The sequence below is a fragment of the Trachinotus anak genome, unplaced genomic scaffold (assembly GCF_046630095.1).
Source record: "Trachinotus anak isolate AG129_WGS33_773 ecotype Australia unplaced genomic scaffold, CSIRO_AGI_Tana_v1 ptg000012l, whole genome shotgun sequence".
Lineage (NCBI taxonomy): Eukaryota > Metazoa > Chordata > Actinopteri > Carangiformes > Carangidae > Trachinotus > Trachinotus anak.
Genome location: NW_027273863.1, coordinates 6226760 through 6241656, shown reverse-complemented (window position 1 = coordinate 6241656; position 14897 = coordinate 6226760). Strand labels below are relative to the sequence as shown.

Here is a 14897-nt window from a genome sequence, read left to right as displayed (position 1 = left end):
GCTCACAGTGTAAGTGACACCTCTCCTCCTCAGACAGATTGTCTCTCTCTCTCCCTGTAATGGGGACCCCGTCAGAAAACCTTTTCTCTCCGTCTAGCAGGCTAAACCCCCCTCTGCACACACACTTACTCTCACAGCCTCACAGTCTCCATCTCTCCCCCCCCCCCCCGACAATTCTTCTTGTTTATTTATTTCTTCGGCAGCGATATTGCACAAATTGCTCACATTTTGATGCCTTTCATTCGCCCTTTTCTCTGCATAATTTTTAATCAGTCTTCACCTCTTTCTAAAAGTGCTGATTTCCTGTAAAGCATTTTACTCTGGTTTACAGCTCAGAAAGGAAGAAAAGAGAAAGAGGAATAGAAAAGGGGAGATCAGAAAGGAAGGAGAGAGCTCGAGTGAGAGGATATCAATATTCCCACTGCGGCTGGGATCCTCAGAATGATTTTTTCTCCCGTTTGAATCTGACAGCGAATATTCTGCATGGCCAGGGAGCCTATTTATCCTCTGTCCAACGTGGTTCTCTGTGCCAATCACACTGAGATGATTCACAGGCACACTTACTTTAAGGACACACACACACACACATCCTGACAGATGATCTGAGGGCACACAGGCTCAAAAACCACTTGTACTTACGCACAAGCCCCGACACACACCAACACCAATACCTCAAACAGGTATTTTGAACCAGACCTAAACATGTTGCTTTCTAAAGATTTAATCAACAGCAGGTGTATGTCATTGTGTATGTGTGTGTGTGTGTGTGTGTGTGTGCCTCTCCCCTTGCTAACAATCATTTCGGCAAACCCGATCAGAGGCTGTCTCATTGCTTCAGAGCCGGCCCGCTGGTGGGAGTGCGGCACGCAATCACACGGACACCTCAGACAAATAGGCTTCATAACTTCTCTGTAACAAACAATCTCCGGGGCGAGAGCCTCTATCCCAAATGAAATCTCTTCTACCTGTGTAGATGCAAGGATACAAAGGAATTTTTAACGCTCCTCATCGCCAGGTAAAAGTCTCTATGGTGTTAATGGAGTTGCCATGGTGATAGAGATGGTGCAAAGCAGGAGCATGGTTTTGTTTTTATTTTCATAATAGGAAATCTATTGTTGTTGTTGTGGAAATTATTTGTCAGCACAGTACACAATCTGCACTACCTCTGAAAGCAAACTCTGGATCCATACTGTCACAAAAACAAGTTTCACTCCCACAATGTGTTACAAGGTCTGAAATTAGCCTTAGCAACATGTTAGTAACATTAAAACAAAACACACCACCCACCAACACATTTCCGATTGTGGTGCCAACACCGCAGCACCAGACAATGCCAAACCTAGATAAAATGTTCAATGCAACTCCCTGAAGTCCCACATGCTTACTTACATCTGTGCTACATTTAGAGAGCTTCACTAATCTTATACAACTCCCACAAATGCACAACCAGTATTTAACATCCCAGCAGTAAACACTACAGCAGTTATATATCCCCCCCAGTCTAAGGATGTCAAGAATATCTCAACATCAACTCTCAGCAATGTCAACCCAACGCCCAAACATGTAGTTACTTCAGTGTCAGTGCTCTCAAAAATCCTTTCAAACCTTTGAGCATCAAGAATCTCATTGGCAATGCTGTAACATCAACACCTCATGAATGTCTTTTCCCACTTCACACGAAACCCGCGATCCAAGCATCCACCCACAACAACTTTTTTTTTTTTTTTTTGAAGTATCACTTCAAGAATCCAAACGTCACAACATTTAAGGTAACTGTGGTATTATTTACTCCAAATCATCCTCAGCTGATTTTGAATGTGACCATTCTCTAGCCTGTGAGAGCTGTTATCTGTGGGAATAATTCATTATTTACTATCTCTCTGCTTTTGATATGTAATTTAGCAGTCATCTGTGGAAAATGTAGTGTGAGAATTGGACCAAATGAAAGCACAAAACATATTATTGGATCTGACGTTTGTAACACCGACATTTGCATAATTTCTTGCTAATAAAATGTGTCATCATCACTCATTTCACAGTATATTTAAACTTTGAATGATTATATACTTCCACACTGAGTATTTTAATCCTACCAGCTTACCCTTCTGTGTTGTTCTCCCTAGGCTGTAGACTATGAAAGCCGGAGCTCCTACTCTTTCTCCGTGGAAGTCCTCAACCCCATAGTTGACCCTCGCTTCCTGCGTCGAGGCCCCTTCAAGGACCGAGCCTCCATCAGAGTAGCAGTGCTGGATGCAGATGAGCCACCGAGGTTCTCCCGGGCGCGATATCACATGGATGTGTCTGAGAACTGCCCACCAGCTTGCACTGTGGGCCGGGTCAGCGCTGTAGACCCTGATACTGGTCTGACCAACAATATCAGGTGAAGTAAGAGGTTTCTTTCCACATATATTACATACTCACAACGTCCGAGAGCAGTAACCACAGAAACAGAGAAGTAGAGGAAAAGTGTTTGAAGTTTAAAGGCTTTCAATCAATCTGCGAAACAGATATATAAACTGTAAAACCTCAGTTTTATGCCTTTTATGCTGATTATTAATTACAGTCATTGACCTTGACTCACCTCATCAGACCTTAATCTAAACAATTGACATACTGATGTTATGCTCTACGTTTGGACAAATTAGAAACAGAAAACACTGTATCTGCAAATAAAATGTGTTCTTTTTTTTTTTCTTCAGCTCTTGTTCACATTTTAGGTACTTCAGTAAATAAATCTTTAACAAAATACATTTTGAATATGTGATTAAGGGCAGATTAACCACATCAAATCACATGAATTCCACTGTAGTCAGAGGCTGTAGTTACTGCTACTCTGCTGCTTGCCAGGCTAGTTAGTTTTTAGCAGGCTAGCTTATCTCATATTCCTTTTTTCTGTCCATTAGGATTTAATATTTGGCTATTGTGGTATTTATGTTGAATAAAAAACTGGCAGATGGGTAGATTTGGCTACAGCTATCTCACCAGCCAGAGTTTAGTCAACAGCTCTGTTTTCTAGTTGTTATGAATTTTCCACGCTTTACCTTCAATGATTTCCAAATTTAGATAAAGACAACAATTGGAGTAGTATGTCACTGTTATATTTCCTATACATTTAGTTCATAAAGATATGAATATGTACGTGAACTACAGTTGTGTTACGCAGCATTATTTCCCTTATGTTTGCAAAAATGCAAAATGACTATTCTTAACCTACCCTCCTCATGAGTCAATTAAGGCCTAACACTGGGACTTTACAAGTAGAAAGGTGCCCAAACTTTAACACAGTGTCCCAAAAGTATAAAGTCTCTTCTTCATGAAATAAAAGGAAACAGAGCACTAACATTTGGAGGAAGGATATTTTTAGATTTTTTTAATGTTTGTTTGCTGCAGGGGTTGTGTTTATTTCTTTTCACTTCAAAATCAAACATGTCATTTGCCCAGGGGTGTCCAATATTGTCTTTCACAGTGACCCTTTTACTCTTTATGGAGGATTGTGGGTATTCTTGTTAATGAATAATTTAACATTTTGGAAAATATAGACCTGCTATTTTTCTCTTGTCAAGACTTAAATAGCAGCAAGCTTTTGGTATTAATGAAAGATGTTATGTGACCTTTGTAGGTGCTGTAGGTGGATTTGGTTACCTTTGGACAGAGCTAGGCTAGCTGTTCCCCGCTGTTGTCGGTCTTTGTGCCAAGCTGAGCTAACGGCTGCTGGTTGTAGCTTAGCATCAAGCGTACAGGCATGAAAGTGGTCTCATCTGTCTCTTAAGAAAGCTAACCAGTGTATTTCCCATAATGTTCCTGTTAATACTCTTTGTTTATCATTGTTAAGATTGCTGTTTTTATCATCAATTTCACTGCTGAATGAAAAATCAAGCATTTAATGGTCCCAAGAGTTACATTTCTTAGTTTATTTCATGTTTCTACTGTTAACAAGTGTTTAACAAGGGATTTTTGGATTGTAATTCAACCCCAGCTCTTCAACTAACAAGAAAAAAACAAATGCTCACTTGTGCTTGTAGAAGGTTTTGTCTCACATAGTTCAAGACGGAGAGGCAAATGATTTGTCTGTAACAATCCCAGAAAACCATGTCCCAATTAGCACCAGCAAAAGTGCTAAGAGTGAGTGTGTGGGAAGGAGTGATAGTTGATATATTCATGGAGATATTGAGATAATCGGCTGCACTTCAAAAGAGCTCCTATCAGCTGTGATAATCTCCCTATATTAATTCTTTGGCCATTTAAACGTCGACTTCCTTATCAGTCCCTCACACATTTGCCCTGTATGTTTTCTTTCACTCTGCACCCCCCTGCCACCACTGTTTGCTTCTTCCCTTTACTCTATCCTTCTAAACTTCTCTCTGCCCCTTCCTCAATTCACTTACGATCCTATTTTCTCCCCTGCAGGTTTTCTATTGATCCTCAATCAGACCCAGAGGCTCTGTTTCGTATTACCCCAGACACAGGCCTCATCACCACCGCCATGGAGCTGGACCGGGAACGCGAGCACTGGCATAACATCACTGTCATTGCAACCCAGAGAGGTCAGAGGTCCCTCTTTGTACACCACTTAACACTAATACATCATTATAGTTTGTTCATTGGAGTCCTTCTTTTATCTAGAGCAAAAACTCAGACAATGAAACCTGAATTTTCCAACCCTGACACCTGCACCCACTGGTTTATGGGAGTTTAAACTGTATATTGTACAGGGTCTGAAAAGCACAATATCCAGTGTGTGATGCAGTTCACTAAGCGGCTTAGCTCTCAAGTCTTCAAGCCATGAGGGAAATGTTGTTTGGCGCCACAAATAGTTTGTTACAGCACTTCCTGAGAATCAATTGATCTACATTGTGTGAGTTATCTGATGCTGCGAAGGATCCGTTCTCATAAGGATTCGACTGGAAGCAAAGAATTAAAGTAACAAATCGAGGACAAACTGCTTTACAGGCGTGCTGTGATTGCAAAGGAGAGTGGTAAACACCTCTCAGTTTCCAAGTAAGGATACCCAGCTTCAGCGAACACTCGCGGGTAATTTGACAGTCAGGAAAGTCAACAAGTGAACAAAAGTGCAGATGATAGGACAATCATGGGTCCATTTAGTTGCTGGTCTGGAGCTTTCAGGCATAATCAGTTGAGATTGTTTTTGTTTACTGCTCTTCCCAAGGCCAAAAATAAACCTTCAACCTCAAAAATGAGAGATGCTATTCTTCAATCAATCAAGAGACATCAGTGTTGATCCAGTGTTCATATAAGTAAAACCGTATAAGCCGATTTGAATATCCCCGTCAGGAGTCATAGTTGTGGCCTCCTCATGTCTTATATTACTGGTTATACTTAGTCACATATCGTATCAAAACACTCAAACTGATCTCCAAAACAAATCAGATGAGTAAGATCAGTGTCAAAAATCTGAGTGTATGATCATGAACCAGGCAAACCTGAACACACAGACATGATGCAAATAAACGTCTGCAAATCTGCTTAGAAGCTCCATCGTAATAGTGATCAGTCAGTGATAGTTGTCAGTAGATCCAATGGTATGTAACAAACAGGAACTACCAATAGCTAATTCAGTACATTAAATTTTCCAAATGCAAAAAAGGGCTCGAGCTGAAGCCCACAGTGTAACTCACTTAATCCATAGCAAAAGTTGAGTGTCCAAAAGAGTTGTGGTGTCCAAAAGAGTTGCTATCACTGCTCGTCGCCTACGGCAAATGTGATGTGAACAAACTTGACAGTTTAACACATGTGATTGACAACTGACAAATAATTATTTGGTGTTGAAGAGGGGTGGGTCTGTCTCTGTGCTTGATCTGGTTTTATGTGGAGAAAATGCACTGAGTTAAGTTATGTTGCTTAATTTTTTTTTCTTTTTTTCCTTTATTAGTGACTTAACACAACAAAAATAAATGTGACACAAAGGGTACATACAATAGACAGACATGTAAAGACGTAAAACTGAAAAGAATATGATGTGTATAGTATGAGTCTATGACATGTGCGTGTGTGTGTATTTTCGATGTTAATATGTGAGGTAGTTGTATCTGTGTTTTGTGATCCAGGGTAGACTGGTGTATGGGGAGGTGAGTGTGTAGGGGGAGAGGGTGAAAAAGAAAGTATAGTGGAAAGTAAGGATGTACTCGAAATATAATTGTAGGGAGAATGTAACAAAACAAAAAAAAAAATCATATAATAATAATAATAATAATAATAACTCTGTGATATCCTGTCAATTTAATCGTGATATACCTTACAATGAAAATATGACAATATCATAATATGAAATATTGTAAGATAATATGATAATAGTGTAGTGAAAGTTAAAGTTTGTACTAGAAATCCGTGGTTCGTGCATACTATATTCTTAGAGCATTTGGGTTCTAAAAATATATAATATGTAATATCTCGCCACCTGTTGAAGACCATTGGTTTAAAGAATAATGTTGGTACTATTTTTTAATTTGGTCAAAAAAACAAACTACCAAATGCATCTCTCAATACTTTCTGATGTCTGAATAACCTGTCTGTGTTAATCAGTCCGAAACCCATTGGTTCCGACTGGAAAAAGGGTCATAAATGTATAGTTTCATTTTTCAGAAAGACTGAATAACATCCTACAACAGCTTGGTGTTGTAGTTTTTAGCAGAGGTTTCCCAAACATGAGTAAACATTGCATTTGCTGGAGGCTGTTTCCAGCACATGTGGTGCTCTAATATTTACAAAATAAACTACACTGCCTATGTTCATTGTAATGATGGAGGCAGTGAAACGGTATGGATCGCTGATGTGGTTTTGGACAACACTGGAGGTCTAGACATGTCGGATGGTCAAGGAATTTGTTGACAGTAAGAGAAATATTGAACATCACCAGATCACTTATTGTTAAAATTGTCCTTCAGCTAGAACAATCACGGGCTGACAAGGCAGCTCTTGGTTGTTTATTCAGATGCCTAAAACAATCTCTGACAAGTACTCCTCGTGGCTGTGAAGATTATGGCTCTCAGAGGCAAAGGTGGAAGTAGTGTGGTGGTGTTTTAGCATCTGGCTTTGGCCACAATGTTTGCATCCCATTTCCTAAAAAAAGTCCAAATACTTTACTTTTAACACCATCCATCTCTCCCCAATCCATCGTTTTTATGTGCCTGAATCAAACCAAACCTTAACCACAATCTTTATGGTCGTATGTGTTCATAAAGGCTCTGACAAATGATGTCTAGCACCAGCCTTCTGTTAAATCCTGGCTAAGTTCCAGTAGTTATTTTGGCAGGTGACAAGCTATTATTTGGATCTTTTCAGTCTTAACAAAAGAAAAAAAGAAAAAAGAGAAAAAAAAATCTAGTCGGTGTAGAAGTGAAAGTATTGTTGGCAAATGTTGTCCAGTGGCCGACCGTGTGCAAGCAAGGGAAGTTGTCTCCCTGCCAAGGCTTGCTCTGGACAAAGTTAATCTTTACTTAAAATCTACTCAGGGCTCCTTGTGGCAGCAGTGTTGGTAGGACTGTGGAGGCAGCACAGTGAGTGCCTGTCTGAATAATGAGCTCTATCTAATAAACAGGCTGTCGGAGGCTGTGTTGACATAAAGCACAGTAGGAGCTCTGCCATGGCCACAGGCAGGCCAGCTCACCCAGTGGCATTACAGCAAGAGCTCATTTTCAGCTTTTCACCGATGGCAACCAGTCGCTGACATCCATGACACGGTGTTACTGCTCCAGGTTTGAGAACACGGTGTGGGAGTCTATGTGTGTATGCGTGTGTGTCACAGAAAGTGTGACCCAAGCTGTGTTGCAGGGTTGCCTGCTTAGATAAAGGAGGGCAGGTAGTGCCGGTGAGCCTGGATTGTGTCCTGTACAGGAGTAGCCTAAAATGAAATGGTGAATGTTCAGCTCAGAATACGACTCCCATGCGTTTCAAGTGTGGCTGTGAGAACTTCATGTTCGAGTGTGTGTGTCCAAATGAGTGGCGTGTGGGAGACCCTGTGCCAATCCATTTAAACTGAGCCCTTGTGTAACTGCATGCAGAGTGACTGCATTCTACATCCCTCCTCTGCTCGCTCTCTCTCTCTCTCTCTTTCTTAGAGACACACACACACAGACACACACACTTGACTCTGTGAGATGCTTTGGCTAAGAAAGGAACAGTTTGATGTGGAAAAATCTGACTGATATGGAAGCATCACTTGCACTCCAGCTGGGACCCTGTGAGCTGTAACACAAACCAAATGAAACCAAATGCACGACTGTATATTTAGCCAATTGTGTGCTCGCTAATGTGATCTGAGTGCTGTTCAAGTTTTTGAATGAAATGCTTGATCTTGCCAATGAGGACAATTTAGTGGAGTTAATGGAGTGCAAACTTGCACCTCTGTGTGTGTGTGTACACACTGGTGTGTTTTTGCACTGGGGAATTCTACTCATATCATTTTCCATCTACAGCTGTGTGTGCATCTTGGAATAATCTATTTTTCTCTCTGATTGGCCTTTTCAGACAATCCCAGCCAGGTGTCCAGAGTTCTGGTTGCAATAGAGACATTAGACCTGAATGACAATGCACCAGAGCTGGACAGGCAGTACACAACAGCCATGTGCGACTCCTCCTCCATCGGGCAGGTCAGTATGTGTTTAAATGACCTTTGAAGTCTGTGTATTTGTATGGATTTAAAGCGCCTATGTCTCAATGCTGTCACAAGCTTTTGTTTGTATGAGATGATTCCAGTGTAAACTGGTGCAGTTTGGGATGTGACAAAACATAATGTCAAATGTAGCCATTGTCACAGGTTCTGCTTTTGTTTCCACTGTTCTCCAGTTCAGGGAAGCATAATTTTTGCCCTGTTGAGGGGGTGAAAATGAATGAAAAGTTCAGGCTATTTCCAAGGCTCGATTGGAGTGCCTTCTGTTATTATTGGTCAAACAGATGTGCTGTCACATCACAACAAGGGCGACGACAACAAACAGTGGGCTCCACTTCACTGCTGTGTCTGTATCAACCAGGACAACAAATACTTAAAAAAAGAACAATGGAGAATGCTAAAGGGACAAACAAAGTAGTCCAGGCTCTCATTAGAATTTGTGGGAAGGAAGATGTGCAGAGGCAGCTGGAGTCAGTGATTAGTCAGTGGTGGGAAAATATTAAAAAGGCTGCATGTGCCTCTTTCAGACGTTCATCTCAGTGTCCCAGGGTCGGATCCGGGGTGGTGGGGGTGGTGCTGGAGGTGGTGATTAGCATGCATTGCTGTCTTTTTTTGATATATCACCAAATTTGGGGTATAAATACATTTTTAGCTTTGCTAGAAGCATGACTCTGTGGATCGCAATGTCAGTCTAGACTGAGATATCTCAACAACTTTTGGATGCATTGCCTTGAAATTTTGAGCAGACATTCATGGCTCCAAGGTGATGAATCCTAATAACTTGAATGATTTTCTTCAGCGGTAGCACTAGAAGTGCATTTGTGCTTTTTCATGATATTTCTCAACAACTACTGAATGAATTACCATGAAATTTGGTACAAACATTTATGTTCCCCACAGAGTTAACTAATATAATTTGATGATACCTTATTTTTATCATCTAGAGCCGTCATTAGGTCAAAGTTATAATTTGTCCACTACTTTCCTAATGACATTCCCATCAGCCTCAGCTTTACATCAACATAAACTGTATCTTTTCCATAACGTCAGCATTGTCACTGGCATCTTTATACAGTGTCCAGGGTGTACCCAATGTCAGCTGGGATTGGCTCCGATAGGGGCTGGAGGGTGAAAAATGAAGCCAACATGGAAAACTGCAGTTCCCCAAATGGCCACTTGAGGCTGGCTCCAAAAGGAAGTCAATCCCCACAGATCGCACTAAAATGCCCAACTTCACAGCAGAAATAAACATGTGTACAGCCTGGTACAAAAAATTGTTTTGGTTTCTACCGCTAATTTTCAAATTTGTAGCAACTGTATGGGGTTAATTTTTATATAACTCTCCTGTTTAATTTTAGGCTCAAAAGAGCTATTTGTAAGTTTTGGTATTGCTACATAGTCAGCATTAGAATTAACAGTTTACTTGCCAGTCCAGAAGAAACATTGTGAGTTCACCATCAAACCTAATTCCTTAACTCGCCAGGAGCTGCCTTCAGCAGTGGAAAGCAACATCAATATTAACTCTCATCTCTATCACGTCTTCTAATGAAACATCCGTCTTGTTACTTTCCAATAGCGACTCACTGTAGCTTCCAATCTGCCTTAAAACGTAACGCTGCTCAGAGGGCAAATTATAACCTCTTGTATTATAAAGACAACGATGGCCGATGTTCTTGTCAAGCAACAATCACCACCACCCACCGCATTCGGCGGCAGAGAAAACTTACAAATAGCCCCTTTAAAGTTATGCATAACTGAGGGTTTAGTGTGTTGAGTGACAGGTGAGTGAGCACACATGCCCCCCATTCTTGGATTAGCTCTGAGGCAGAGTCAGGCATTGCCAAGATGCTGACAGTGGAGCAGCCCACTTTGTTTTGTCTGTTTTTGAGATATTTTCGGGCATTTTTGTTCCTTTATTTGATAGGACAGTAGAGAGTGACAGGAAAGGGGCAGAGAGAAAGGGGGAATGACATGCAGGAAAGAGTCGGGCCGATCGCGAGTCAAACCAGTGACTCGCCTGCTAAGAGCATCAGCTCAAGTAATACACATCCTAACCACTCAGCTCGGGTCGCCCCCGAGCAGCCCACTTTTAGCTGCAAAACTGTTCTTCAGAAACCAATGGGCTACGTCCATCTCTGTAAACAGTTTATGTCAGTACCCTATGCATTATACAAAATGTGTATGTTTTGTTTTATATGCAATATAAAAACAAACCATATACAAATAATCATGTAAATCTGGATAAAAGTAGCCATTATTATGTGAGGCAAAACTCACAAGCACTGTACTTTATGTTCATGTGGAAATCATATAAAAGCGAAATGGCCAAACAAATCATTATTTTATCAAAAGGGAACTAGATAAAAGGTTCATGCCATCAGTTGTCACGAGTTTGATTCCTTTACTTCAAACAGTGACGTCTCCTGTAAAGAAACATACAGAACTTCAAAGCTGTTTCTATTCAAACTAGGAGGCACAGTATACGAAGCTATGTCCATTCAAGTGTGAGAGCATACAGAGTACAGTAGTACAAAGCTCCATGTATTCACATTCTATGCAGCTACAGCTCGCCCATTCACCGTGGAGGCAGGTGAATCCTCAATGGCCTGTTATCACAATGCAGCAGCTATTCACATTGTAATTAAACTTGAGTCTCCCTCCTTCCTGCCATCTCTCATGCTTTATTTGTGTTCTTACCTATTTTCCTGCATCATGATGTTCTTACTTGATCCTATCTGACTTACAGAAATCCTTCATTGTGCTCCCCGATCTCCTCCCTGGAAACCCTGACTTGCTCTATTTTTTTTCCTCTCCCCTCCATCTTCTGCACTTCATGCTGGTTCCATTGCCATAATTTGGCGTCTTGGCCCATCTGTTGTTTTTCGCTGGTGTTTTCATTGCTCTGCTTGTGTCTTTGTTGTTTCGCCACTAAATCTGTGATTCTATGGCAACGGCATTGATTTGTTTTTCCCCGTGATGTTCATGTTTGTGTTTGTGTACACTGCTATGTGAGGGAGCAGGAAGACACTTCAAGAAAGAAATATTATGATATCTTTTCAGTGCGTCGGGGTTGGGTATGCATGTCTCTGTATGACAAGTCATTAGGCAAAACGCGTTTGAATGCTCACACACAGCGACTGATAACATAATGTGACTGCACATAACAAATCTTCTCAAGGCCTAGAGACACTGACTAACTCAGAGAGCATGCGGCACCCTTCATCCCAGTTTTCAGTCTCGTAACTAGCACTCGAAAGCATTTCTGAAAGGACGGCTCGCATAATGACGACGGGGGTTTTTCATTAAAACGAAATTACCCATCAGCTTAGGCAGTGGGAGATTCCTTTTAGATTAATTTAGTTACGATTGCTGCTCCAGACTTGTGCAGATGCCATTACAAAATTGAAAGCCACACTGTATTTGTGAGAGGAGAGTCGCGTCAGACGCAGTTATTCATTTGTATCAGACACAGTTTGCTTGTGTCTCTGTACTAATTATTTGGCTTGTTTTGAGCCCTGCTGACGTTGGCTAATGGTTGGTAGCAAAAAGCACTCTCCTTGTAAGTGTTTCTCCTATTACCTTCTTTTTCTTTCTCTCTGTGCTCCCCCCTCCCCACCCCCCATACACACACACACATACACACACAGAAATTCATAACCCTCCCCTCACCCAATCTCCTCTGCTCTCTCTATCTCTGTGTTTCAGGTGGTGCAGGTGTTGCGGGCGATTGATAGAGATGAGGGAGGGAATGACAGCACTGTGTATTTCAGCATCCCTCCGGAGTCCAGCGCTGCCCTGAACTTCAGCGTCAGGGATAGTGGTGGTAGGCACTCAATCTTTCCCTCCCTGTGTATTTCTCTTAATTCCTTTTTTTCCGGCTTGGCAGACACACACTTTTTTTTTCTCTACTTTTTTAAGGCTCTTAATCCCACATTTTCTTTCCGCCTTTCTCTCTCCATCTTCGTCTTTTCTGCCTTTCTCTCTTTCTTTTACCCTCCTCTCCAGCCTGCTCCTCTCTACCTCCCACCTGCCTTTTTTCTGTCTCTGCCTTTCTTTTCTACCATCCATCTCCCAACTCTGGTGGCCCCATTGTTTTGCTTTGTTATTCTCCTCTCTTTTGTTTGTCCCTCTTGTTTGCCTTCCCATATCCTCTACATCCATCTTCTCCTCCCAGCTACCACATATACTTACTGTTTTCAATGAAAAGCTTTTGAAGAAATCAGAGCTGCTTCATTTAATTCACTTCAACGGAATTGAATTTAGCTGCATCGTGTTTGTCTCTAGTATGTTCTTTGTCTGCACTGCTTTCTGTGGCCCCCTTTTTCCTACACAAATACACGGGCATGCTGTATTTAAAGTGCAACAACACACAGATAAATATGCTTTCACACATATTGGGCTTGTTAATTAATGTTCTATTGTACTAATGTACTACTTAACAAATCTCAAATAGAAATGGAACAAAATAAGGAAAAGAATAAGTTTGTGCACGCAACACAAAAAAAAACTGTGCTTAAATTAGATTCACAAAAACGTTTTAGATGTTATTTACTTCTTTTTACACATAAAAAAAAATAATTGGTTCTCAAATGAATTTTTGCAATTATGCATCACCTGTGGAGTTCAGTTGTAAACAAGCACACTAACGTTTGCAATGAGTGTTTCATGCTAAAACACATTGTGTGCATGCTTGAGGCCTAACAAAACATGCTGAATAAAACATTTGCAAAAACTGAATATTTTGAAACCTCTAGCATTTACTGTACACTTCACCGCTGATTACATCAGGAGAGAAGTCTCCTTTTCTCTCCCTCTGCTGTCGTGCTGCTGCAATTTTTGGCACATTACAACCAACGGCTAACAGTTCATAGAGCAGGTCAAACTGGTTGTGCTTTGCAGTTTTCACGTGCTACACATTTGCACACAAGGTCATAATGCAAATCAAAAAATCCAGGATACTTTTGACATGTGTATTTTTAGGCATATACACTGTGGTCATTTCTCTCCAGTTTAAGACTAAATCAATCAAACTTTGTCTCATCACTTCACATACGGTGTCCTGTGTAATATTCTATAAAATTAAAGCAATATTAATTTACTCTCTTGTTCATTTGTTTGCTTGTTTGTTTTTTGGCTCCTAGAAGCACTAGGGGCCAAAAAACACGTGATTACATAGCATTATCACCATATGAAGTTGATATGGTGAACATGTTAGCAACCAGTTGACGCCCTGCAGACACAGAGGAACATTAGCATTCACATTCTGGCCGCCTTATTATCAGTGTAAGTCCAATATTTACACTCCTTTCAGCTTTGTTTTGGTCTCCACCGACTCCTGAGGGAAATATCTGGCACTTCAGCTGCTGAATGCTCCACTATGTTCCCCAGATAATTACTAACTTTGTCTCCTTGTCATTCGGTGCTGTGTTTAGTGCACAGTACGTTGATGAAAACAGTAAAATGAAGTTGATCGCTGTTAATCTGAAACAATGTTAATCCAAACAGCAGAGAGCTGAGGGAATATTGATTAGTGCAGCTCAAAGGAAAATTGTCTTATTTATTAAAAGATGAAAATGATGATTGTTTGTTTGGTCACCGGGAACCGTCTGGTGTCTGGCGTAGATGTTTGTTCTCTAATATCTAATGATTGATAGTGTCGTCACATTCAACAGCATCATTTGGGCCCCCATACACAAGCTTCTGAGGCATATTGAGGTGTCTCATTTTCACCCATGCTATTACTCGTGTTTTGTTATGATGTGTGAAAAATGAAATGAAATGAAATGAAATTTAATTCCATTGTCGGCAGCTGATGACTATTGAGTTCTGTTTGGCATCACTGGCATCATACTGGGGACCAGCTCATTAACCTGACTAATTATTCCTGAACTTAGCAAAACCATGAGGAGGGAACCTGCTCTGCTTGGATTAAGGATCAAGGGGATAAACTCACTGACATGAGGAATCAAAGACCTCTTTGATGTGTCATCCAACACTGAGAACAGAGAAAGGGGAACATGTTTTGATCTCATATGGACATCTTGTCTGACAAAGACATGCTTTGTTAAAAAAAATCATAATGATTTGATCTGTGATTTGGATCACAAGATATTGCTTTCATAATTGAGTCTTGTTTGTACAACCTTACTGATTAAATATTTTCCACACTATTTTCTAAGTGCTCTCCCATCTGTGGATATATTTTTTGGCACCTTTTGCATTAAATTTTGAGGAAATCTAAAAACATCTCCCACACAGACACTCTGCAGCT

The 14897-nt window shown here is 40.8% G+C and overlaps 1 protein-coding gene across 4 annotated transcripts in view; it reads left to right on the top strand.

Annotated features, from left to right (window-relative positions):
• The window catches only part of LOC139629117 (uncharacterized), a 154292-nt gene that overhangs the window by 125562 nt on the left and 13833 nt on the right, over nt 1-14897 (top strand). For all 4 annotated transcript variants that reach the window (XR_011692909.1, XR_011692907.1, XR_011692908.1 and 1 more), the window contains exons 7-10: nt 2124-2380; nt 4408-4544; nt 8485-8606; nt 12332-12449. Coding sequence is in view for 1 of the 4 variants with exons in the window: in XM_071491520.1 (XP_071347621.1) it covers nt 2124-2380; nt 4408-4544; nt 8485-8606; nt 12332-12449 (634 nt within the window). In the remaining 3 variants the exon portion in view is untranslated. The remainder of the gene's footprint in view (nt 1-2123; nt 2381-4407; nt 4545-8484; nt 8607-12331; nt 12450-14897) is intronic.